The 27,421-nt window shown below is 35.5% G+C and overlaps 1 protein-coding gene across 6 annotated transcripts in view; it reads left to right on the top strand.

Moving 5' to 3' along the window:
• Positions 1-27,421, top strand: part of Bcas3 (BCAS3 microtubule associated cell migration factor) — a 582,041-nt gene that overhangs the window by 295,695 nt on the left and 258,925 nt on the right. For all 6 annotated transcript variants that reach the window (XM_076870607.1, XM_076870604.1, XM_076870605.1 and 3 more), the window contains 3 exons: positions 14,961-15,061; positions 17,860-18,056; positions 26,304-26,401. In XM_076870607.1, the coding sequence (XP_076726722.1) occupies positions 14,961-15,061; positions 17,860-18,056; positions 26,304-26,401 (396 nt within the window). The remainder of the gene's footprint in view (positions 1-14,960; positions 15,062-17,859; positions 18,057-26,303; positions 26,402-27,421) is intronic.

The raw sequence follows: 27,421 nt of genomic DNA, 5'->3' as shown, positions 1-27,421 counted from the left end.
GTTAATAAAGTCTAGTTCTTCCTTAGATGTCTATTTATTTTGTATGCATTTTCACATGTGCTGGCATGCTTATTAAAAATATATGAGATGGGAATTTGAACAGACACAGATCATTACAATAAATTAGCAACTACTTTGTCTATTAGATACAGGTGTTTTAGATGCAATAGTTTTTCTGCTCTGATGTATTACTATGTGCTCTCAGCTATAGGGATGCAAGAGTTGTTGTTTTTGTTTGTTTGTTTGTTTATCTCCACAGAATGATCATTGTAGTCAAAGTGCAGATTTCTATCTCCAAACCAGTTATAGAAAACCCAATAGTTGTTAGTACTCTCTCCATGACAAGAATTAATATATTAACTGGATTATAGCACTGTTTGACAAATTGCTTACTAAATACATCAAAATTGATTGGGCATTCTGTATTTGAATTGACAAATGGCTGCATTAAGAGAAGGAGGGAAATCCATTAATTATAGCTGCTCTCAACTATAGGAAATGTAATCATATAAATATGGATTTTACTAAAACAAAAATCTCTTCTTCAGAGTAGTGTTGCTTATGTGTGTATCTGCCCTTCTTTACCATTAAAAGAATGGCTGCTCTCAGCTGCTGTCCTTTATAGAATTAAAAAAAAAAAAATCTGCTGTGTAATAGCCATGCTTCTAGTTCTTCTAACTGCATGATATTTTTTAAAAAAATAAAAATATTCCAGAAAATACCAGGGAAATCCTGCAGGTCTGCCTTTCTGCTTAGTTTTCATTAGTACCTCTACCTGTCCATCTTGTGCTCAGGTGTTCCCTCTGTTTCTGAGATACCCTTACAAATCTGTAAGGGTATACTGTATACTGTTATACTGCCCCAGCATAACAGTATACATGGCAGAACCTTTACCTGGGAAACAGGGAATCTGGACACGAATGCCTCTGCCTTCTTTAACACTATTGCTTTGGACCAGTCATTACTTTCTATGCCTCAGTTTCCTCTTATTTATAATTAAGGGATTACAAATCCTTTTCAACTTTCAGATTTTGAGTGATCTATACACTAGAAGCTCATAACTTATCTTGAAACTTGTGAAAATTAAGAACCAAGGCATGTTAAAAGAAGAAAACAAGTACCTTAGACAACAATAACAACAACAAAATTTTAACCCTCTGGGTACTTTACTACGAGCCACATTCCTCAGCTCTTTTTATTTTTTGAGACAGGATTTCACTAAGTTGCTGAGGCTGCCTTTGAACTTGTGATCCTCCTGCCTCAGCCTCCCAAATTGCTGGGATTAAAGGTGCACACCACTGCTCTTGGCTAGACTCCAAAATCTTAAAGATTATCCTTGTTACTATTCTTTCTTCATATTTTTATGTAGAGGCAGAATTAAAAAAAAATTTATTGTAATTCCTAGTTATAAAATAATGGAAACAAAAGAATCTCTTCTGTTTCTTATAGAAAAAGTATGTTTGATAAACATTTTTAAATAATCCTTTTGTACTAATCTTTAGTTATAGGAATACCTGGTAGAAATTTCTTCTTTCAAATTAAAGCATAGGACTTGGGATATAGTTCAGTGGGAGAGTATGCTCTTAACATGCATGAGGCCCTGGTTTCAATCCCCTGCTCTGAAAAAAAGAAAAATCAGTGCATATATTACTTTGGTTTTTTCTTATCCTTTTCTTTACTCTCTGTCTGTAAATAATAGTCTTTTGTCTTTATTTATTTAGGTATCCAGGATTGAACCCAGGGATGCTTAATCACTGATCCACATCCTCAATCCTTTTTATTTTATTTTGAGACAGTGTCTCACTAAATTGCTTAGGGCCTCACTAAGTTGCTGAAGCTAGCCTTGAACTTGCCATCCTCTTGCCTTAGCCACCTGAGCTGCTGGGGTTACAGGTGTGTGCCACTGCACCTGTCTTTAGTCTTATATCTTTATATTGTAACCTCTTTTAACCCACAAATTATCAAGGCTATATGCTTAATATATTGTTTTTGTTTCTTAAATTCAGATGATTTGTTTCATTTGCCAAATGGTTTATTCTTGTCCTGATGGTGTATAAGCTTTCATCATTCCTGAGTTTCACTGGCAGGGGTGGGGGGCATCAATGGTGGTTCTTATGATCTTTCTTATTAAAGATAACCAACACAGTGATCAAGCCATGAGGGAGGTGGTATAATGCCATAAATTTCTCCCTATAATTTGAATGTGTTCTTATTGTTGTCATGTGACAAAAGACTTTTAACCATGCAGTTTTGTGGAACTTTGTGGAGAGATTAAAAAAACATTATACTGTCTTCATTCCCTTCATATCATCAGTTTCTGGCTTTTTCTACTGTGCTTTCTTTGTATTTTACAAGTACAAGAAGAACATCATCCATAACCACCTGCATGTGGTGTGGGATCTGGGCTGAGATTCTATAGGGAATCGGGGGCGGGGGGGGGCGGGTACTGGTGTTTTCTGCTGCCTTTCTTGCTCTTTTCCAGGCACAAGTGACCCATCAGTGGCTGTGTCAAATTCACCTTTAAGTATGAAGCCAACTAAGATGATACATTTTAACTGCTTAGGGATATCATAAAGAATGTAACATAGTGGGCCAATGTATTTTGTTTGTTGCTTTCACTCTTCCTGAAATGGCTAATATACTCCTTTATTGTAACTTCTGGTTGAAGTTTTAAGTTTTCTCCAGTTTTTTTATCACATTGTATATTATGTCTGCTCTGGATACAGAGGTGTGTATTAAAAATGAGAGCAAACTTCATATGTAATAGGTAATGAAGTGATGAATTGTGCCAATTTTACTTAGTTTTAAGAATATGATCTTTGAAGTCTGCAGTCGTGAATTTAAATTTCATTTTGATTACTTGGTAATGTAGATGATTCTGGGGAAATGACCCTCCTGGACTTTTGTTTCCTTTCAAATGAGAATAACATCCACCTTACAGGATCATCATTAGGTTAAATGAGATTATTCATCCAAAAACTTTATCCAGTAGGTTGCATGGAAAATATACTCCCTGAAGATAGCCTTTGCTACTAAGTGGTGGTTATAGAACAAGTATCCTCGTTCCCTTTGAAGTCTTTTCTTGCCTTGAAATTTCAAGTTTGACTCTGTATTCTTCTGTGCATGTCCAAACTGTGGAGAGGAATTTTACTTTCCAATTCTTATTTATCTATGCAAATTCAGATTTTCTCTTAGACCTTTTTCTTTGAACATCTTCATTCCCCTAATAATTTATTGGTAGTGAGATTTTTTTTCCTTGATGTTCAGTGTATCCTCAGTGGCTAACTTTCTAGAAATTTTCTTTTCCTCATCCTCCTCATCATCTCCTCCTCCTCCTCCTCCTTCGTATTCATCTTCATCTTCGTCTTTTTGTTTTCTTTTTTTTTGAGAGTTGCCTTAATACTCTGTTTTTTCCCCCAATGATAATAGTCTTAATATTAAAACTTCTGAAATGGGACTAGGGCTGTAGCTCAGTGGTAGAGCACTTGCCTTGCATGTGTGAGGCACTGGGTTCGATTCTCAGCACCACATATAAATAAATAAATAAAATCAAGATATTGTGTCCATCTACAACTAAAAAAATCTTCTGAAATTGGGCTGGGGATGTGGCTCAAGTGGTAGCGCGCTCGCCTGGCATGTGTGCGGCCCCGGTTTCGATTCTCAGCACCTCGTACAAACAAAGATGTTGTGTCTGCCGATAACTAAAAAATAAATATCAAAAAATTCTCTCTCTCTCTCTCTCTCTCTCTCTCTCTCTCCTCTCTCACTCTCTCTTTAAAAAAGAAAAAAAAGATTAAAAAAAAAAACTTCTGAAATGGCAGGATGACATTATGAGATCATTATTGCAATCACTATTTCAGTGAGTGAGATGGATGAAAAGGACTTTTATTTTTCACTCCATATTCTTTGAAGTTTACAAATAATAAATATTCAAACCATATTGATAGTTCATCTTCCAAAAGATTTTTTTTTAGAAAAGTATGAAGGAAGAGGAAATAAATGAATTCGAGATGAATCATGAAAATGATAGAAGAGTTAGAGGAAGGACTCCCTCAATTTGTCACAGAGAATAGAAATAAAATGTCCTACAGCAAATAAAGTATAAATATCAACATGGACGGCTCATATTAGTGTTCTGGGTGAAAAAATTATTTTAGAAAAATATCAGTATGATTTATTTTAATTATGGGTCACTGAATAGTCCTGAATATTCCACATTTCTCATACCCCAGCCAAGAAGAGGTGACTCTGTATTAGTCTTCAGAACAAGAAATGTTTGTTCAGTTTTTTTCCAAACATTCACAAAACAGTTTTTATTTTATTTTCCATAATAAACTTTAATTATGGAAATATTCAGGCATGCACAAAGTATAGTGAATTATGTAACAAGTCTACCTGTCACTTACCTTATGGAATTAATAAAATTCAGCTCTTGTTCCTTCTATTTTCTTCAAAACTTTTTTTGTGTAGGACAACATAGTATTATAAGCCACCCACTATTATAACTTTTCCTGAATAAATATTTCCATATGCATCTATGAAGACTTATAAATACCATACCCTGACATAATACACAGATGAGGCAGTGGCAGTGATTTTGGAAAATAACTTTCTGGTAGTTTGACGTTGTGGAGCACTAGAGGAGATCAAGTCTTGGCAAATGCTCTCTTCCTTTGGGAAAGCTAGAGAGAAACTCCTACACTGGTTATGAATTAGTACTCACTGTCTCATTCCTACCCAATAGTTTGGGTTCTGTGAGTTTTCTGATATATTTAGAGTTAAAATAAGGAGCACATCATGGATCCTTAATGATTATTTGTAATATAATAAATTATATTCCTATGTATAGGTTGAAAATGTTGGTGTCTTCCAGGTCTAAAAGCTTTTCTCTCTCCTTGCCAAGAAAACTTTGCCTCTTTTGCTTAGGCAAGAGAAAATCTGCATTTAATTCTTCCTGCTGTATAATGACTCGGACTTTTCTAGTATAGTAGTAGATAATGAGTAAGTGGAACATGGAAAAAGTTATGTTAACTCTTTGCAAAAAAAAAATTATTTTGGCCATTTTTACATTTATAAACAACCTTACCCTTTAGGGTTATTTTATAGGTACCTGAATAATTAAACAGAGTTTAAAATCAAAAAGCATTGATTCTTTACTTTACAATATCAATTCAAAATACATTCTACATATCTGTTACTCATCTTGGTTTCTTAAAGAGAATACTGTATTTTTAAAAGTGTTCTTTGAATTTAAAATGGAGAATTGATTACTTCTGAAAGAAACGTGTCTTACACAAAAGTCAGGTTAATTGGCTGTGAGATTCTGTTGCCACCATTGAAGGGTTACACCTGTGATTCTATACAGAATTTTGACTTGGATACTTTTAGCTTTTAGAGAGTAGACATTATCCTAAGCAGAAACACTCTGTCATGTGTTTTAGTAGTCAGTAAGCTGGTCTTATATTTGATATTTCTGAATGTGAAAATAATAAGTGGATATATATGGAGAAAGTTGCTTGAATGTGAGGTAGCACCCTCTTTAAGAAAAAAAATCACAGGACCTAATAAAACAGGAGGGGGACATGCTGAAATAAGCAGTAGAGTCAGCTTTTTTTTCATATATCAATTTCAATCATCTCTTTGATTTCTTTAATTTCATTTTATGACTCTGGCGGTACTGACTGACTTAATTACGTTGTTTGTTATGTTCTTATCCCACACTTTTATTAAATATAAAGTGGGTACAGGTACACAAGATATACAGTTGAAAGGTACCAAACTATATTCATTGGAATTCAGGTCCTCCCTGAAGGACATTGGTATTATTAATGTCTTGTATTCTGCACAACTGTAAAGGTTAGCTCTAATAAGAATGATTTTATGGTTAGATTTACAAATATAGGATGATTATGTAAACTGTGGTAAGATAAAGTCCCCTCCGCCCCACTGCAAGCTCTGAGGATGATACTATGCAATTAGGATACCACCACCTCCGCCCCCCCCCAAAAAAAAAAAAGTTAAGATGGACTTATTTTTCTGGTTATCCTACTGCTGTTGATTTAATGTGGCTATATTGTAGTTGTGCTGTTAAACAAGTTGAGATAATAGGTATTAAATGGCACTTTTGTACAGACTTCCAAGTGAATAAACTCCAACTTGATCTTAGTTGCAAATGTTTTCAAGGGATTGTCAAAGACTGTTCAGTTCTTAGGAATATGTTGGGGCACTTTGGCATTTTTGCTCAGTGGAATCGCTTAACTGGCTGATTGCACAAACCCATTATTTTCTGTTCTTTTCTTCATTTTATAAGATATTTACAGGCCTACTGAGAAGTAGAACTAACTTGTGAGCCCTGCAGTGCTACCCCCACATGCAGCTTGCTCTGATACTAAATGTCAAACGAGCAGCAAGAGTATAAAGTGAAGCCCCTCAGTTTGTGTCTTCTGTGGTAGCACTCTGATGCTCTGTGCATGAGAAACTGGAAGGTGGGGAGCAGAGTGCAGGATGCACCCTGAGCTGTCAGTTCTTCAGGGAAATCTGTTATCTCAGACAATGAGGATATGTAATTTTCCTACTTATGTATATTGCCTATGACTGTTCTTCTGGGAACATGGAATAAAAGCAAAGTGAAACCAGAGATGTACAATAACTGACTGTTAGAAAACTTTAATAATTAATTAGAGAACATCTATGGTACCACAGGGTCAGGGTGCAAGGAAGATCATTGATCTGTTTAACATATAGCGTAGGTAAAGCTTGTTCCCTGTTCTGTGTTGTAACACTTCAGTTGTGGCACTGGAAGAAGGAATGGCTGCTGATGAGCAGAAGAGCCAGTAATACATAATTATGTATGAATTCATGGAATTCCTTTATGTTTAAATTATGACACCTATAAACAGGGGGTGGACTCTAATGATACTCTTCATTTTGGTCATTTCCATTTTTTCTCCAGATAAGTGAGAGTGTGAGCTCATTTGGATGTCTTGTTTTTAACACCCCCCCACCACCACCTTTTAATTCATTAACAAAAGTCTTTAATTTTTGCCCCTTTGATAGGTATGAAACAACTTGTTTAAATTTGTAAATCTCTCATTACTATCATTTACGTGTATTAGTTGACTGCTATGTTTCCTCATCCATGATTTGCTAGGTCATGAGGCCCTGCTTTATCTGTGTTGTTTTTGGATTCTTTGGTTTTGCAGTCTCTTTAAAAAGCAAATTTTGGTTTTTGTACTAAGTAACTACATTCCCCAGCAGAATTTTATCCTCACATCCTGAGTGCTTTCTGATCAGAAACAGAGTTTAGTAAAGATCCCTCTCTTCTTGTATGGCTGCTATATAAATTCTGTTTTTAATAAGAACTCAAAATATATTGAAGTTTGTCCTTGAATAAGAGTTTATCACTGTTGGCCTTTGGGTGAACTGTTTCATTCATGGCAGCATGATGTCATTTAACTCACAGATTTCTCTGTTGCTAGAAAAAATAATGTTGTTTCCTTAAATAACCTAAAGGACTAAAAAATGCTATCACAACATTACTCACCTCTCAGGTCTTCACTTAAGGCTCTAGCTTGGTAGGCGTTTTTTCATTTGCAGAGGAAGCGGGGAGGTTATTGCAGAGAGGAGGGAAAAATGAAACTCTCTGGTCCTGAATCTGAAGAATATGTTATCCTGCCTTCCACATGAAACTCAGCTGCCAGGATGACCCTGCTCACGCTCCTTCAAGTTAAAGTCTCTATGTACCTCTTTGATTCTCCACTTATAGATCAGACTGAGTTTGAAATTTATAATTGAATTTATAAATGAATTTAATCTTATTTATAATCAGTATGAATTTGCAGATTAAAAGATTAGCTAAGTCTCATTCTAAATCAACACATGCAGCATATGAATATATTATAGGTTTTCAACAACAAAGAGCCATACGACTCTGTTACATAAAAAACTAGATACCATTTGAGTTAGGAGTTTTGGCCTTACTTGAGAAGCAGGTTTCCCTGATACCAGAAGCATTGCAGTTATTTCCAGGGAGTAGGACAGCTTCTTGACATCTGTGAACATTTAAAGACTGGAGTTTACCATCAGTGGTAACTGATCAGCTGTGCCCTCTAAAGCTTCCAAAGTCACAGCTGAGACTAGTTGACACTGGCACCTCAGGAATTCTTGGGATGGACGAACAGAACCAGAATTTGCCCTATTGCTTCATAAATAAGTACTGCTTAATTTTTAGTATTAACCTTTGTGTTAGTTTGTGTGAAGAGAGTGCCCATAACCTGTATGTGGTTATTAGTTTTTTATAGATGTATAGGCAATTCTTTGTCATTGCTTTGAATCAAAAAGTATTAGGTACTTTTTTTTTATTCTATCTTAAAGCAATGCATATATCCTATTAACTTCATTTTTAAGAAGTGTGATTTTTTTTCCTTGAATATCTAAAATCCAAACCCAATATTCTAAGACTAGTTATCTGTTCTAATAGTAAGTATATTGAGTACTTATATTTAATTTTATTTATTGGTACAATATAATTATTCATAAAAGTGGGGTTCATTGTGTCATATTTATACATGCACATAATTCAATCAGTCTCATTCCCCAGTACCTTAACTTTTCCTCCTCTCCACCATCCTCCTGATCTACCTTTTTCCTCTTCTGTTGTCCCTTCAATTATTATTGTTATTATTATCATTATTACTTTACTTAATGCATTATAATTTTTTATATATATATATATATATATATATATATATATATATATATACACACACACACACACACACACACACACGCAGGATTCATTATGGTATATTTGTACACAAACATAGCATAATTTGTAGATTTCATTCCCTAATACTTTATTAATGATAAAGCTTATCTCTGAGGTACAAGACGAGATTTCTTGCAGATGTAATTCAGTTATTGAGAGCTAATTGTATCTTTGTTTGTATTTAGAAACAATTTGATTCCATGAAATTGAGGTTATATACTCTTATTATTTTGGAGGAAAGTGGAAATGACAAGAGAGTTTAATTTTTTAAGAACTACTAATGACTCATTCTTGCAACTTTGATTCAAATATATCTTAACCTCTATTAACAAGTGTTAAAGAGGTGGATATTTACAGAAAACCTAAGGTTCTCCATTTAGATGTCTGTTAATACAATGCTATGACTCTTTCAGTGAGTAATTATTATTTACATAGCCTATTATTTTGTACCTATAGTTTAACATTACGTAAAGCAATACTTTAAACTTTCTCAAACTCATAAATACCTTATTTTCTTTTTTTAAAATTTTAATATTTATATATGACAACGGACTACATTATAATTCTTATTACACATATAGAGCACAATTTTATCTCTGGTTGTATACAAAGTATATTCACACCAATTTGTGTCTTTATACATGTACTTTGGATAATAATGTCCATCACATGCCACCATCATTTCTAACCCCATGCCCCTCCCTTTCCCTTCCACCCCTCTACCCTATCTAGAGTTCCTGTATTCCTCCCGTGCTTGCCCTCCCTACCTCACTATGAATCAGCCTCCTTATATCAGAAAAAACATTTGACATTTGGTTTTTTGGGATTGGCTAACTTTACTTAGTTGTGAAGCCAATATGGAAAGCAGTATGGAAAGCCAATATGGAAAGCAGTATGGAGATTTCTTGGAAAATTGAGAATTGAACCACCATTTGACCCAGCTATCCCTCTCCTCAGTCTATACCCAAAGAACTTAAAAACAGCATACTACAGGGACACACAGCCACATCAATGTTTATAGCAGCACAATTCACAATAGCTAACCTATGGAACCAAGCTAGATGCCCTCCAATAGATGAATGGATAAAAAAAAAAATGTGTCATATATACACAATGGAATATGACTCAGCAATAAAAGAGAATAAATACCTTATTTTTATATGGGGCAATTTTTAAAAAATTCTGTATGCATTCATGGTTATAGTACAGAAGACATCTAAAAATCCCCAAAAGGAATTATCCATAATTTTTTTTTCAAGAGTTAGAAAGTTATATTTTGAAAGAACTTTCTGGAATTTTGAGAAGTTTATTATATGGAATTCAGATTTAGTGACATTATTAGGGAAGCATTTAATTTTTCTCTTTACAATCCTGTTTATGTTATTCTGTTGATTTCAGAGTATATTGGGCTTAGATTAACAGGACTAATTTGTGAAGATCATCCCTGAAGCAGCTTAATTTTTGTTGTCTTTATACATAAACACATATGAAAAGATACAAATATATACATAGAAATACACACATACGTGCATACACCCATTTATCACTGCAAGACAGAAAAATACACATAGTGATTTTTTTAGCTCTTATTTACTCACTGTAAGCATCATCTGCTTTCCTGAGCACACAGTGTAAACAGTCTGTTTCCCAGTTACCTCATGATGATCCTGCATCCTGCCCTACCTTGTTGATTTCTATTTATCAGATGCCTACTGGAAGCACTTTTGGAGTTACATTCTAAAATAAATTGATGGTATAGCCTTTTTAGGTAGGTAGATAAGGTGCATTTAAATTACTGTGCTGAAAGTAGAGATAAAACATAGCAGGATTTATACTTCAAAATTCTATATTCCTTTCTATTACCAACTTAATTAATTATCTATGAATAGTTGATAAAGTTTCATAAAAATGCTAATTTAGGTAGCTGCTGTGTGTCTTGCTCCATTGTATTTGAACATAAGCATTTTTCTTTATATAGACTTTTTTTGGGGGGGTATCCCCCAAAGTGTTCAGCCATTCTGGTGCCATTACTTAGTCCAGAATACAAAACTCCAGCCATCTACTCACAACCAGGGATTGAACTCAGGGGCACTTGACCACTGAGTCACATCCCCAGCCCTATTTTGTATTTTATTTAGAGAGAGGGTCTCACTGAGTTGCTTAGTGCCTTGCTTTTGCTGAGGCTGGCTTTGAACTCGTGATTCTCCTGCCTCAGCCTCCTGAGCCACTGGGATTACAAGAATGCGCCACTGCACCCAGCCTTTATATAGACTTTTAAGTTCCCTTTTATATCTACTTATTAGAAATGTGGGGAAAAGTACTCTCAATTGATTGTGCCCCCTTCCAAAGTTACATCTAAATTCTATAGCACTTACAGAGTATAATATTATGGGGTAAGGGATTAGGGGACATTTTATCCTGGTTGTCACTATCGAGATGTCCTAGTTCTCAGTGAGATCACTAGTTTCTGCAATATCCATTCTTGTTTCTACTTCAAATCCTGTCAGTTGTCTGGAGTGTGCCTGCATCACTCTCTCACACACACAGGAAACATTCTCACCTAAGCCAGGGCAAGCACTGTGTGACTGTCACCACTGTGGCTGTGCTATGTACCATATATGTGTGGATCTCTTGGTACTTTCTTAGACTCAAGAATGAAGATTCAGTTTTTCATGGCTGTTGGTCCAGGAAACGCCCAGATTGTCATTCTCTGTTCTTCCTTGAGGGCCCTCTATTCCCCACTTTCTGTTTCTGACACTCTTGCTCCAGTATTAGGGTTATCATTTCCCAATAATTGGGTGGTTGGAGAGGATACAAGCTCTTTTTCTCTTGATATTTTCTCTTGATGGTTTTTATTCTCATCGGTTTCAAGATTTCAATTATTTTTTCCTGTGACCTGTTATATCATTATTTTCCCAAGGTATAAAATGTTCTTCCTATGTGGATTGGGGGAAATATTTAAATATAAATGTATGTAGGGGAGAAGGGAAGGATTTTATTTGATGTTGAAAAGTATTTTCCCTCTGAACTTACATTTTTTATATTGCCCATTTTCTGAAGACTTCAAAACATTTTTACTTAGAAAATTAGTGAATGAAAGGCATGGAAATCCTTCTTCCAATCTCTGTTTAGGAGTTTGGGATTCAGATTTATGGTTGTATTTCTTAGATGTATATTTGGAATATTTACTGCTTCCTTTGGAAAGCAGATGAGGGCAGAAAGGATCCTCCCCTTTCCCTTTCCTCCTTTTCCTCCTCCTTCTCCTCCTCCAACGTTTCACTGTGGGAAATTCCAAACATACACAAAACTAGATAACAATAGTGGAATAAGTCTCCATGTATCTCTCATTCAGCTTCACTACCAATCAACTCACGGCTAATCTTTTTTAGTTTATAATTCTACTCACCATCTTTACCCCTGACACAAAGTTATTTTGAAGCTAATCCCAGATGTCATATTATCCCACTTTGATAATGGATAAATAAGTGTTCAGCCATTCTGGTGCCATTACTTAGTCCAGAATGCAAAACTCCAACCATCTACTCACAATACTTATTGAATGCTTATTCTGTAATTGGTCCTAGTCTAGGCTTAATATATGTGGAACACAGCATACACTTTTAGACAATTTCTAGTAGGTACTAATTACATACACAGGGGCATAATTTCTCACTTTTACTTAAAGATTTGTAATCCTGTTCTGTCACATTACTCTAATTGTACTTGAAAAAAAAAAAGAAGGAAAAAAGTATCAAGTGTGCTGGTGTACACATAATCTCAATGACTCAGGAGGCTGAGGCAAGAGGATTGCAAATTCAAGGTCAGCCTCAGCAAGTTAGGGAGGACTTAAGCAACTTAGCAAATCCCTGTTTTAAATAAAAATAAAAAGGACTGGGGGTGTAGTTTAGTGGCAAAACTCCCCTGGGTTAAATCCCTATTGCTCTCCCGGCCCCCCAAAATAAAAGCCCTTTTTCTACCCACGGACCTCTCTCCCTGCCCCTCATCTTCCACTTGCAACCTGACTCACCCCCTCAACCACAATGGCATGACAGTTCTTACTAAAATATCCCCATTTTATTTCAACCTCAAAAATCTTTGTACTTGATTTTGCCATTGTAATAGTTTACCCTCAGACATCTGTATGACTTACTCCCACCTTTAAAGATCTTCTTTGCTCATCTGCTTTCCGAAGCACATTGTAATACTTGGTATTTGTCATTGTTCAGCTTTTTGACTAGTTACTCAAACTTTGGGGATTTGAGGGATCCTATCTTTCTATCTTTGTTAATAATTTAATATCAAATTTATGATAAAATTGATGATTTGGGAACAACTCAGTCTTTTGAAAACATCAGTTGACTTATATTCTTTGTAAAACATACCATAATTATTTCTCCAAGAATGCTTAAATAACAATTGATAATTATTATGACATTCTCTGCCTTATGATACCATTTCCATCACAAGAATTTAGGTGTATCCCTTCATGGTCATCTATGTTTTGTGCCGAACCCCAGCTTGCCTCTCAGTTATAGAACTATGATTTTGAAGAAGTAGCAGCTAGCTAGCAGTTTTAACTACCACAGATCTTCATTTTAACACTGTATACATCTGCTGAGTAACTGACTGAACTCAGTCTTATTTCTCCTCTTGTAAGGAGTTAAGATAAGCTTTTGGTGAGCATGTGTCTTTTAAGTCTTGCCCTAGGTTATACTGTGTATTCTTCATTTGTATCTGTTTCACAAAGATTTTGTTCTAAATACCTTGTTCTGTCAAGATTGCATTAAGATTGACATCCTTCTTTACTGCTCATGGAAGTGTATAGCTCTTTCTGGGAATATGTAGGAAGAAATTTTAAAACATTCACATCCTCTGATTTCATTTTCAGGAATCTAGCCTAAGAAAACTTTTGACTATACATGTATATACTGCATCATTGCATGGTACAAGTGATGAGATTGTTTTCTGTTTCTCATTCTTTTTTATTTTGTCCATATTTCTTTAATGCTCTTCTACTTTTCTTCCTACTGTTGCTGTCCCGCCTTTTAATTTTTTTCCATTTTCTCATTACTTCATTGCTTGATTTCTCAGAGTATTAAAATGATACATGGGGGTAGTGGGTATATTGGAAATCTGTGCACTTTCATTTCTATTTGAATGTGAACCTAAAACAGCTCTAGACAAAATAAAGTCCATTTAGAGATGGATGGATAGAATGAGTGAGTGGATCTTCCAAAGAAGAGGCTAAGACTTGGGAGGGTAAAATATTTATATTTATTGAATTGTTTTTCTGTTTCCACTGGACAAATGTTCTTTTTGTATGAGAAAGTAGACTGTAGTTTGACTGTATCTTACCAAGTCAAAGTCAGGGAAAACTGAAATATCCAAGAAAGTGAAATATTGGATAAATAAAAAAAATTTTAGCAACTGAAAGTGTTTTTAATTAAATTTACATTCTTATGCCCACCATTTAGTTGATACTAATGGGTAGTTTGTTTAAAAGGAAAAAAAAAAATGTTTTTTATTGTACTGAACATTGAACCTGGGAGTATTTTAACACTGAGTTACATTCCAAAATTATTATTATTTTTTTAAATTTTAAGATAAGTCTCACTATGTTGCTTATGACCTTGCTGAGCTGATGAGACTGGCCTCAAACCTCAGCCTCCTGGAGTCCTCCTACCTCAGCCTCCCAAGTTGCTGAGGTTACAGGCATGTACCACCATGCCTGGCTCTTCTAAAGACTTTTAATGTAGTCCACCAGTGAATAGATTTGTTGCTATTCCTCAATGCATTTTGATATTAATATGAAGTTAGTTGTTTGTTAACTTTATAGTGATAAGACATCATTTTTTTTTTAAATCTGGCATCTTATGTTGCCCAGGCTAGTCTCAACCTTGTGGACTTTAGTGATCCTCCTGCCTTAGCCTCAACAAGTAGCTAGGGCTGCGGGCTTGTGCCAGTACACCTGGCTAGCCCTACAGATAGTTTTTAAAGTATGCTCTTAATTGAAAAATTTTCTTATTCTTAGGAACTTCAGTTTTATTTATTCATTCATTGTATGAGTTGCCTCTGTGTATTAAATGTCATCTTTATCTTATACATAACCATAGTATTTGAACTGGCTATATTCATACCCATTTCTCCATTGCATAAATTAAAGTGGTTGAAATCTGTGTTCTTTCTCCCACAGTGGTTCCCCCTGGAAGTCCTGGGCCCATCACTCGACATGGGTCCTATGACAGTTTAGCATCTGACCATAGTGGACAAGAAGATGAAGAATGGCTTTCACAGGTAAAAATAATGATATATTTGGAGCATTAAAATAAAACAGAATCCATTGTCTGTTTTTATTCTTTTCCTTAGACAAAAATTATAGAATTGGTAATTCTTTGTTGAATCATTAAGAATGAATCGTTCTCTGTATATTTAAAATTTATCAAAAATATTGCCTGAGGTGTATACACACATATTCCTCTATATTTTGCACATACATATGTTATACATAAACATTCCTTTCATATATAAGAATCTATGTTCATATATATACACAGAGAGTGAGTGTGTGTATGTGAGTTAGCTTTAATACAGAGAGTATAAAATGTATATATCTTTCAAACAGTCCATTTAAAGTCATTGAGACCTTATACTTTAGACAGACTCTTTGGAACACATTTTCATCAGGTTTAAAGTAAGAGTTTTGCTTGTTGAAACAATGGAGTCATTCAACAGTCTTTGGGAATCATTTTGTAGAGCCAGCATTTTCTGAAGATGGCCCATACTTTCATTATGTAAATTCAGCATTGTACTGTGCACATATCCTGATGGTGCCTGACTGGGTTTCCTTTCCTAAGTTCAAGTAGTGCTCTAAACCTGTCCTATAACAGCTTTAACTGAAGGTCCTGTACCTTACTGATGGAGCTGTCTTTAACTCGGGAGCTTTGAAATAAAAGATTCATGGGCAGTTGTCAAATGATGAGATTACAAATGATTTCACTACAAATAATGTTATGTCTGCCTCAAGTCTGACATCATTTGATGAAGTTAATGACCTGTCTCAGATTACCAATCTGGCAGCTTTGCATCAGACAGATGCCTCAGAAAAAATGGAATCCCTTTGTTGTTTCATTTCTTTCTCAGGGAAGGTAGCCTGAAAAGTGAAAATGAATCTGGCAATTGGAGAATCAAGAAGTTTCTAAGTAACATCTATTTAATTTATTACACCACAAATACTCAAGGGAATCTCCTTGAATGAAGGCTCAGATTCTGACATATGAAAGCCCATCCTCTCTTGATGATACAAGATAAATTAAACCAAAAATGCACATGCTTTTTCCAAAATCAAAATATTGTCCAAGATTGCTGGCAAAGAAACCACTGTCCTTCACTTCAACTTTTCAATTAGAAGAAGGGGTAATGTGTGCTGTCAGTGTGAAAGTATATACAATATGTTTGTCCTGCGCACAACAGGAGCGGAATACAGGAACATCTGGCCATCGCCTCAGTGAGATTGCACAGGCATCTGTTTACCTCTCGGCTCTGTGACACTGATGGTTCTGAGCTTAAAATACACAGAATGCTTTATCTGTGGCCTAATTTACATTGCTGAATACAACTACTTGAATCAGAAATCACTGTCCTCAATCTCAGTGTTTTTCTCCCTGTGATTAGTGGGAATGTGCATATTGTTCCAAGACCATGATGCTTTTGCCCTTCAGACTCAAAAACACAGAACTACACTCTATGAACCTTTTCAGTTATGTTTTGTTAAGAATTAATCACTGCAATCAGAGAAATGTGATTAAATATAAAAGAACCAGGGCAAAGATTCAAGGAATGGGGGAAGTCGCTCCCTAAAGTGTTTGCGTAGACACAGATATAACAATGACAAGACTTGGAGATAATACAGTAGTTTTTCACCAAAGGTTTGCATATTTAGTTTCTTATTCAAGTTGATCATTTGTAAAACCATGAAATACGCGCATTTTCAGGTTTTGCACATTGTCTTCTATATGCTTTTTCTTTAGACTGTTTAAGATAATATTAGCAACATTTCCCTATCCATTTCATAGATGATAAAATTTATAAAGTATTTTGGTATTACTATGTATGTGTTTTGTGTGTGTGTGTGTGTGTGTGTGCATGTGCACGTGTGCATAAAATGCCTGTCAGTGTTTGTGGCTGTTGAGGAAACTAATTAAATAACAATATTTTGAATATGAAATATAGTTTGAGAAAATACATATGATTTTCCATTTAAAAGTAGGGTTTTTTAAAATTTGAAAGCAGCATAAATATTATAATATTGAATTATAGAAACTAGCTGTGGTGTTAAAAAGTATGTCAGACCTTTTCTTTCTAATACTGGTGGAGATTGAACTCAGGAGTGCTTTATCACTTAGCCCTATCCCTAGCCCTTTTTATTTTTTATTTTGAGATAGGATTTCACTGAGTTGCTGAAACTTTCCTTGAACTTGTGGTCCTCCTGCCTTAGCCTCCTGAGTTGCTGGGTGTTTTGGGGGGTTTGGTTTTTTTTGTTGTTGTTGTTGCTGTTGTTGTTTTGGATGGGAGTACTGGAGATTGAACACCCAGATGCTTACCATTGAGCTAAATCCCCAGTCTTTTTTATTTTTTATTTTGAGGTAGGTAAAGTTTCAGGAACAATTTCAACTTTTTCATGAGTTGAGTGAAGGAATTGCTTTTAATATGTGGATTAGTAGGTATAGTATCCAGGGATGCCCACTAGAAGGTAAGTAGTGTAGAATGAATGAAAAAAGATAATCCCTAGGGAGCTAATATTATTTATATAAGTCCAGAAACTAGTCTTTTCTCTTTCATAATTTTTGAATTGCGTATGTGATGCGCGTGTGTGTGTGTATTTACACAAATGAATTTTTATAATGTCAGTGAAAACCAGTAAAGGGATATAGTGAATGTGTATTTAGGCTATAACTATGATCACCTTTGATTGTGGGTACACCGACCCTTTCCCACATCAAGATGGGCTTCAAGAATGTGGGATGCAGGTATTGTGAAAGGCCCTCAAATTCAAGTTGTGATTTGTTTAAATCATGATTCCAACTCTTTTTCAGGTTGAAATTGTTACACACACTGGACCCCACAGACGGCTGTGGATGGGTCCACAGTTCCAGTTCAAAACCATCCACCCCTCAGGCCAAACCACAGTCATATCCTCCAGTTCATCTGTGTTGCAGTCTCATGGTCCAAGTGACACTCCACAACCTCTTTTGGATTTTGATACAGATGACCTTGATCTCAACAGTCTCAGGTAGGCAATGAGAACGAGGGAGTTACTTAATGGTAGGATTGGCATATTCATTCAAAATGAGCATCCTTGGTAACATTTGTGACATGATATCATGTTGCCAACAGTATGCATTGTTACCTGTGATTCACTGTCATCTCAACATCTGAACACATGTGATCAATATTTGTGTTTCAGATCGTGATTTCTCTAAATTCAGGACACTTTGAATAGCCATCTCATTTGTGATATTTGGCCCACATTTCTAAATGTTGAAATCTGATCATGACTTTTTTTCCTTTCAATTAGATTTCATCTAATCCTGAATCACCCCTCTTTTAGATTATAGAAAGTTTTAGGATGAGAAATTGAGTGTTATTATATGTTACCCTACACTCCTTATTTGCCAGAACCATAGTTCATGTATACAAATTATGCTTTTTATTATTATTATTTATATTTTAAATGCAATACAGGTATTTTTTGCTTTTGCAGTCTCACATTTGCTTAGCAGTTTAATTTGCTACCTCAAGACTTGCCATACTGAAGTGCTACAAATAATGAAGGGTTCAGTCTAATGCCGTTTAATCTCCTGTGCCTTTTTTCTCCCTTACACACACACACACACACAGGTACACATGCACACGTACACATACACATACCTCTAGCCTGGGACTGTAGCTTTGTGGTAGAGCCCTTGCTTATCATTACAAAGGCCGGAGTTTGATCACCAGCAGCTCCCCACCTCCCGCCCCCAACACAAATGTATGCTTCTAGATTTGATTTTGTGTGTGTGTGTGTGTGTGTGTGTGTGTGTATGATACTGGGGATTGAACCCAGGGCCTTGTGAATTCGAGGCAAGCAGTCTTCCAACTAAGCTATATATATATCCCCAACCCTCTAGATTGATTATAAAGCAACTTTATGACCTTGAATATCTTTTAAAATACAATTGTGGTAAAAGATATTCCATTCTCATGAAATTTTTATCTCTTTGTCAACAGCAATTAAGCATTTAAAAATTTTTTTTTCTAGTTGTAGATGGAAATAATACCTTTGTTTTGTTTTATTTATTTTTATATGGGGCTGAGGATTGGACCCAGTACCTCTACCACTGAGCCACAACCCCAACCGCAATTAAACATTTTTTTTTTAATGGAGACAATTTCTTTATTTTATTTGTTTAGTTTTAATGTGTTGTTAAGGATCGAACCCAGTGCCTCATACATGCTAGGCAAGCACTCTACCCCAGAGCCACAACCCCAATCCCCACAATTAAACATTTTTTAAAATATTTTTTTTAGTTGTAGATGAACACAATACCTTTATTTTATGTAGTTATTTTTATATGGTGCTGAGGATCGAACCCAGTGCTTCATATGTCTGAGGCAAGCACTCTGCCACTGAGCCACAATCCCAGCCCCTAAACATTTTTATGACAAAAAAAAAATTATTGCAAAGCTGGATTAGGTCTTTCTTGTTTATTTTTAAATTTAGTACATATTTGTTGAGTACCCGCCAGGTGCTCTACAAGGCTCTGGGAACTACACCTGGAGTAGAGCCAGCTGCCTGGTTGATGTTTCCTCTCATGGTCTCCAAAGCATCAAACACTCCCTTGTCTGAATCTCAACTATTCAGCTCATCCGTAATCCTGCTCTTCCCCTTACCTTTCTCATCTCTTTACATGAGTCTTTAAGCAGCTAGTACTCAAGCCAGGATCTAGGGGTTATTCTAGTCATCTTCACCTTTCTCACTTGCTGCATGTAACTCATCAAATTTTATCTCATATTCCAAAATATATTGGGAATCCTTCCACTCTGTTTTTTTTGTTTTGTTTTGTTTTGTTTTTTTTTTCAGATTATAATGTAAGTGTTCAATGAAGTATTTTTATTTTGTTTTTGTTTTTGTTTTTTTCAGATTATAATGTAAGTGTTTAATGAAATATTTTTAATTTTTTGGTTTTGTATTTTTTTATTGGTTGTTCAAAATATTACAAAGCTCTTGACATATCATATTTCATACATTAGATTCAAGTGGATTATGAACTCCCATTTTTACCCCAAATACAGATTGCAGAATCACATCGGTTACACATCCACATTTTTACATAATGCCCTATTATCAACTGTTGTATTCTGCTACCTTTCCTATCCTCTACTATCCTCCCTCCCCTCCCCTCCCCTCCCATCTTCTCTCTCTACCCCATCTACTGTAATTCATTTCCTTCCTTGTTTATTTTCCCCTTCCCCTCACAACCTCTTATATGTAATTTGTATAACATTGAGGGTCTCCCTCCATTTCCACGCAATTTCCCTTTTCTCTCCCTTTCCCTCCCACCTCATGTCTGTTAAGTCATATGATTTGCCCAGACTGAGTCAGGAGGATACACACAATTTAAACAGACCAATTTCAATGGATGAAATAGAAGAAGCAATCAAAAGACTACCAACCAAGAAAAGCCCAGGACCAGATGGGTATACAGCGGAGTTTTACAAAACCTTTTAAGAAGAATTAATACCAATACTTTTCAAGTTATTTCAGGAAATAGAAAAAGAGGGAGCTCTGCCAAATTCATTCTATGAGGCCAACATCACCCTGATTCCGAAACCAAAGACACCTCAAAGAAAGAAAACTACAGACCAATATCTCTGATGAACCTAGATGCAAAAATCCTCAATAAAATTCTGGCAAATCGGATACAAAGGCACATCAAAAAAATTGTGCACCATGATCAAGTAGGATTCATCCCTGGGATGCAAGGATGGTTCAATATACGGAAATCAATAAATGTTATTCACCACATCAATAGACTTAAAGATAAGAACCATATGATTATCTCGATAGACGCAGAAAAAGCATTCGACAAAGTACAGCATCCCTTTATGTTCAAAACATTAGAAAAACTAGGGATAACAGGAACTTTCCTCGACATTGTAAAAGCTATCTATGCTAAGCCTCAGGCTAGCATTATTCTGAATGGAGAAAAATTGAAGGCATTCCCTCTAAAATCTGGAACAAGACAGGGATGCCCTCTATCACCACTTCCACTCTGTTTTTCATTTGCCAGCAGCCACATCTCCAGTCACTTGGTTCCTTTTTATGTCTCCCTGTTTACGTATTGGCTTTCCACTCACTGATGGATCTTTGTAGAAAGGAAAGTTCCTAAGGAGAAACCAAGTCCTTGTTTAGTGTTTGTTTTTGTGTTTTGTTTGTTTTTGTATGTTTAGTTGCTTACTTTGTGTGATTTTCTTCTTCCCTAAATTTTTGTTTGGTTCCAATACATTTTCTAAAACTGACACTTTTCTACCACGATGTCAGTCAACAAGGACAGGATATCATGGGTGTTAGATGAATTTTCAGTGTTGCTTATCATAAAATATGGTCTCGTTAGTTAGTCAAGCCATTCTCAGGTAGTCACATTGAATCAGCCATTAACTTCATGATTGAATGGATCATTATCCATTTACCACAGTCATTATTTAAATGTCGATAATAAAGCTTTTAAAATAGGTGACCCACTTGTTCTCTTTATAATTATGTAACCTGTTCATTCTCTTTGCTGAAACATGTACAAGAACCCATCACTATTTTTTTTAGTGCCTGTCAGCAGCTGTTCTTGGAAGGCCCCGTCTCTAGTCTTGGGAAGCCGTCTTGAGCTTCTCCTCACAGCTCTGCCTCCAACAGTATCACTGTCCTTTACCTTGGACACCACCCTTTTCCTAAGATCTTTCTATCTTGCTTTTTTTTTTAATGTACTTACATTTCCAAAATCCTTTAGCATATTCCTCAGTCTTTCCTTCTTATACAAAAGAGCTCCCAGTATTCTTTTTTCTTTTTTTAAAGAGAAAGAGAGGGAGAGAAGAGAGAGAGAATATTTTTTTAATATTTATTTTTCATTTTTTTCTGTAGACACAGCATCTTTATTTATTTATTTTTTTTATGTGGTTCTGAGGATCGAACCCATAGCACCCCACGCATGCCAGGCAAGCGCGTTACCGCTTGAGCCACATCCCCAGCCCAAGCTCCCAGTATTCTTTATATCAAAATGACTTTAAATTGTTTATGTTTGATTAGAATATTGTTCTGTTTATTGACTACTAAAATATTTATATTAACCAGTTTTATAAATCTTTTTTGATTGCTGTTGTAATTTATATTTTAAAATTTGAGCAAATAGACTTGTTTAGACTCCTTTTTTAAGACCTTAGCTCCCATTGCAGCATAGTTTTAATGAGAAATTCAGATTTAAGTCACATCAACTTTGTGTCTTTTTACATATCATTTCCCTCCCCAGCATTCAACTAGGACTCAACTAAATGAAATTCTTATTGCCATAATCCCAGAGACTCAGGAGACTGAGGTAGGAGGATCACAAGTTAGAGGCCAGCCTTGAAACTTGGTGAGACCTTCAGCAACTCCCTACCTCAAAGTAAAAATTAAAAATAAGAAGGGCTCAGGGTGTAGCTCAGAGGCAAAGCATCCCTGAGTTCAATCCCTAGTACAATACAATAAAATAAAACAAATTCTCCTCATTGTTGCTTACTCTCTTCTAGTCCAGTGCTTCACCTGATGTCTACATTTTTCAGACTTATACTCAATGGCACTATGGCTGGGCATCAGTCTTCCGTTCTCCTTTAAACTGTGAAGAATTTTACTAAATTTTTTTTGTATCAGTTGATCCTTAGTACCTATTACACTGTCCCTGTACTCCATTAAGATATCATAAATTGGGCTGAGGATGTGGCTTAAGCGGTAGCGCGCTTGCCTGGCATGCGTGGGGTGCTGGGTTTGATCCTCATTACCACATAAAAATAAAATAAAGATGTTGTGTCCACCGAAAACTAAAAAATAAATATTATAAAATTCACTCTCTCTCTCTCAAAACAAAAGATATCTATCTTAAATATGTTGTACAGTCATAGTCTGCCTGCCTACATCTCCCAGTAGGAAGTAGATAAATAATATATTGACTGTCATAATAAAGAAATCAGATACAGCTTAACCTCATGGCAGTTCCTTATTCATAGCAAGGATCCAAAATGTACAAAAATTAATGATATACTTGTTGATTGACCTAAAAAACATTATGTAAATGAAGCTGGGTATTCAGAATCGCCCTTTCTACTCACGCCTATCTCCTCAAAGATTGGTAACAATCATTTTATTTTAATTGGTATATAATTCACATAACATAAAATTCACCAATTTTAAGTGTCCAGTACTGTTGGTGGAGGTATAGCTCCATGCTCAAGCACATGCCTAGCATGCACAAGGCCTCAGGTTCAATCCCTAGCACCCACCCATGCACAAAGTGCACAGCAGTGTTTAGAATATTCACCATCGTGTGCATACATCTCCACTATTGAATTCCAGAATGTTTCTATAATCATAACCAGTTTATCTTTTTTAATTATGGAAAAGTGTAAATATATATAAAATAAAGAGAGTGATAGAAAAAAAGACCTATGTATTTGTTGCCCCGCTGAAACACATTAATTCATGGCCAGTCTATACCTGTCCCCAACTCTTGATTATTCAGAAACCCCAATATAAATTTAATAAATAATAGAAAATGAATTATTCCAAATAAGAAAGTGTTTAGATTGGATGAGGCCTTTACTGTGTATGAACTGACTATATTTGATAAGCTAGCTTCTTGTTGTTCTCAAGAACAAGAAACTTCAAATATGCTATCTTTTTGTTACTGGGCCATACTTGCTTAGGCTTGCACATCCCAGAACTTAAGCAATGCATATCCCAGAACTAAGTGACTACTGCCAAGATAGGAGGGGTTACCATGACTGCCTTAGAAAAATTAGCTGCAGTGGAATACTAGATGTTCTTCCATAGCTGTGTCCAAGACCTGTACCACAACAAACACACATACTTTCATACTTTATTTTCAATAACTGATTTCTTTATCTGCAATTGGCATTTCAAGCTTATGGGATCTGTTTCATGTTTTATCATCACTTCTTATCCCCCACCAATAATAATGTTATGAACTCTTTTTTCAGCCAAATCCTGTACATCAAGAATCCATGCATTTTTCCTACTTCATCAAAATTTTAAGGCTCTGCCTGTTCTAGTCTTGTGCTTCAAAGACACTTCTTTCTCCTCTTCATCTCTACATATCTTATTATAACTATCCCATGGTATCCACTGGGAATTGGTTCTAGGAAGCCCTGAGGATGCCACAATCTAAGGATGCTCAAGTCCCTTTTATTGTGGTATAGTATTTGCATATAACCTATGCATATCCTCTCTTTAAATCATCAATCAGTTATGAGTAACCCTTATATGATGTAAATGCTATGTAAATAATAGTTATCCAATATTGTTTAGGGAACAATGACAAGAAAAAAGTCTGCACATGTTTAATACAGATAACAGTTTTGGTTTTTTGCTTTTTTTTTTTTTTCTTGAATACTTTTGGTCCATGGTTGGTTAAATCCAAGATACTGAAACCATGGATACGGAGGAGTAAGCATACTATATACAGACCCGTTTCTGTGGAGTCTGCATATACGGTTATGTATTACTTAATGAGAAATTATTTGCTAGCTTATTTTGTCATTACTAATATCATATTGTGTAGTAACACAAACCAAGAGAGTTATGCAGTATGCTCTTACCTAACCACTATTATATATGCAGTTGATCACTGATCTGTACATACTAAATGATGCATAACTGTATTCTCCCTTCTCATTCTGAACTTTTTTAATGTTATTTTCTAATTCAATTTCTTTAGCATCAATTCATTAATATTCATATGCTTTCTCATATATCCACATATAGACCTTGTGTTTCATTTTTTCCCTACTTCTTCCTAAAATAATGGTGACATGCAGTCAATATTCAGTAAATAGCCATTTATGAATGAATTACCAGAAATACATGTAAAAGTTTCCTTGAACTCCCAAGACCTTTTTTTTTTAAGAGAGAGAGAGAATTTTAATATTTATTTTTTAGTTCTCGGCGGACACAACATCTTTCTTTGTATGTGGTACTGAGGGTCGAACCCGGGCCGCACGAACACCAGGCCAGCGTGCTACCACTTGAACCACATCCCCAGCCCCCCAAGACCTTTTTAAAATTTTTTTCTTTTAATTTTTTATTTATATATGACAGCAGAATGCATTACAATTCTTATTACACATATAGAGCACAATTTTTCATATCTCTGGTTGTATACAAAGTATATTCACACAAAGTACATACATGTACTTTGGATAATAATGTTCATCACATTCCACCATCATTTTTAACTCCATGCCCCTCCTTCCCCCTCCTCATCCTCTGCCCTATATAGAGTTCATCTATTCCTCCCTTGTTCCCTCTCCCTATCCCAGTATGTATCAGCCTCCTTATATTAGAGAAAACATTCAGCATTTGTTTTTTTTAGGATTGGCTAACCTCATTTAGCATTATCTTTTCTAACTCCATCCATTTACCTGCAAATGCCATGATTTTAGTCTCTTTTATTCCATTATGTATATATGCCACATTTTTTTTTTATCCATTCATCTATCGAAGGGCATCTAGGTTTTTTTTCTCACTATCAGACTCAGGACCTGGATATTCCAACTCCAGATATTTATATGTTAATAATATTTATTCTGATGTAGCTGGAAAACTTCCCTTGCTGTTTAAACATTCATTATTCTTACACTGCTTTTTGTAATAAATTGCCATTTTGCTGTGGTCCCAATTAATTCTTGTATACTAATTGGGAATTTTATGGAAGTTACTTGGTTAGTAGTGGTCTAAATTAGACCCCTGCACTCACAACACAGCTTTGTTATCCTGTGTTTTGTTGATAATTATAAGGAAGTTTCTTAAAATTTTGAATCATGCATTGCTGCCTTTTATGGAACTCATTACTAGCTATGCTTTCATTAATGAATTTGAAGAGTCTTGGAGCTCTTCATATGTGTCCCTTATGAAAGCCAAAGATTTCATTATAAAGTATTTTGTTCCCTGTCCCATTCTACTCTGTCACTTTAATATAATTTTTTTTAAAAAATCCCTTACTTAAAAATCTGTTGAGTAACACACAAAAATGAGTTAGAAAGGGTGTTGGAGTGGAGGAATATAGTTTGGCTGTATACAAGACTTAGGGACTCCAACTCCCATTTTGTCTGGATTTAGAATGAATGATTCTCTAATGGATTGAGCTATTTCAGCATTCCTGATTTAAGGTCTGTTGTAGCAAGCAATAGTGTTCATGCCAGTAGCATATGTGATTTAAATTAAATTGTGTTGCAGGATCCAGCCAGTCCGCTCTGACCCAGTCAGCATGCCAGGGTCATCCCGCCCAGTCTCTGATCGAAGGGGAGTTTCCACAGTGATTGATGCTGCCTCAGGTAGAAAACCTCCTCACACATGTTTACTGGACTTTTTTATGCATTTTAAATTTATTTCCTTGCATAAAGTAGAGGATGATATTCATTTGCCTTGGTTGGTTTTCTTTTTTGATGGGATTGTCTGTGTATTAATTCAGTTCCTTTCCTGTATTTGTTACTGAACAGCGCCATGCATTTGAACTTTCTTAAGGTTGGTAAATAATACGTTGGAGTTGGCACTTGATTAAATGTAATGAACATAGTATTGAAGGCTACAGAGTTGATGACTGTTTTGCCTTTGATCACTGAAATGTAGAGAAGCAACCTTGACAGAGAACGTAAATACAATATATGGATTCAATTTACTCAACCTGTTGAGTATCAGAGTGCCTGATCTGTGGATGACGAGAGAGAGTCCAAATACTAAAGCTTGAGTAGTTTTATTATTGGAAGCATAAAGTTAAGAAATTCATTAACTTAACTCTAACCTATCTATCACAGTTATTATTGTCCTATCCTTGGACTCAATCTGTGAGAATGGATCATTAGTACCTGGCAGGAGCCTTTTGCCTTTGTAGGTGATAGTTGCTGCATTAGTATTATAAAAATGCTTTCAGTAAAGCCTGCTAAATAGTTGAATTATTTGTAATATATTTCCGCGTCTCTCCCATGAGTGGTGAAGCAACTAAGTAGTTTGCCTTGCACTGTTGTGCAGCTGTGGGACATCTGAAGATAACATGCATCAGGATTTTTGTCCAAAAAGTCTCTCACAAGTAGAATTATTAAATACTCACTCAGCATTAGTGAAACAGTTGAGTCAGAGAGGATTTTAATCTATAGTGATTTCAAAATCCCTGAAGACTGCTGATTTGATTGAGGCTTAAACTGCAAAAGAAAATGGGAACTATCACAGAACTGATTTGTGAAGGTCACTTTTGAAAAAAACCAAAGCTTCTGCCTGTGCCTGCGCCTCACCAACCCCCCCTCCCCCGCCACCGCCAAGTTTCAAAGCTAGTGAAGTTTGTTTATTTTCTTAGCTTT

The sequence above is a fragment of the Callospermophilus lateralis genome, chromosome 11, assembly GCF_048772815.1.
Source record: "Callospermophilus lateralis isolate mCalLat2 chromosome 11, mCalLat2.hap1, whole genome shotgun sequence".
Taxonomy (NCBI): Eukaryota; Metazoa; Chordata; class Mammalia; order Rodentia; family Sciuridae; genus Callospermophilus; species Callospermophilus lateralis.
This window is presented reverse-complemented; position numbering and strand designations above follow the sequence as displayed.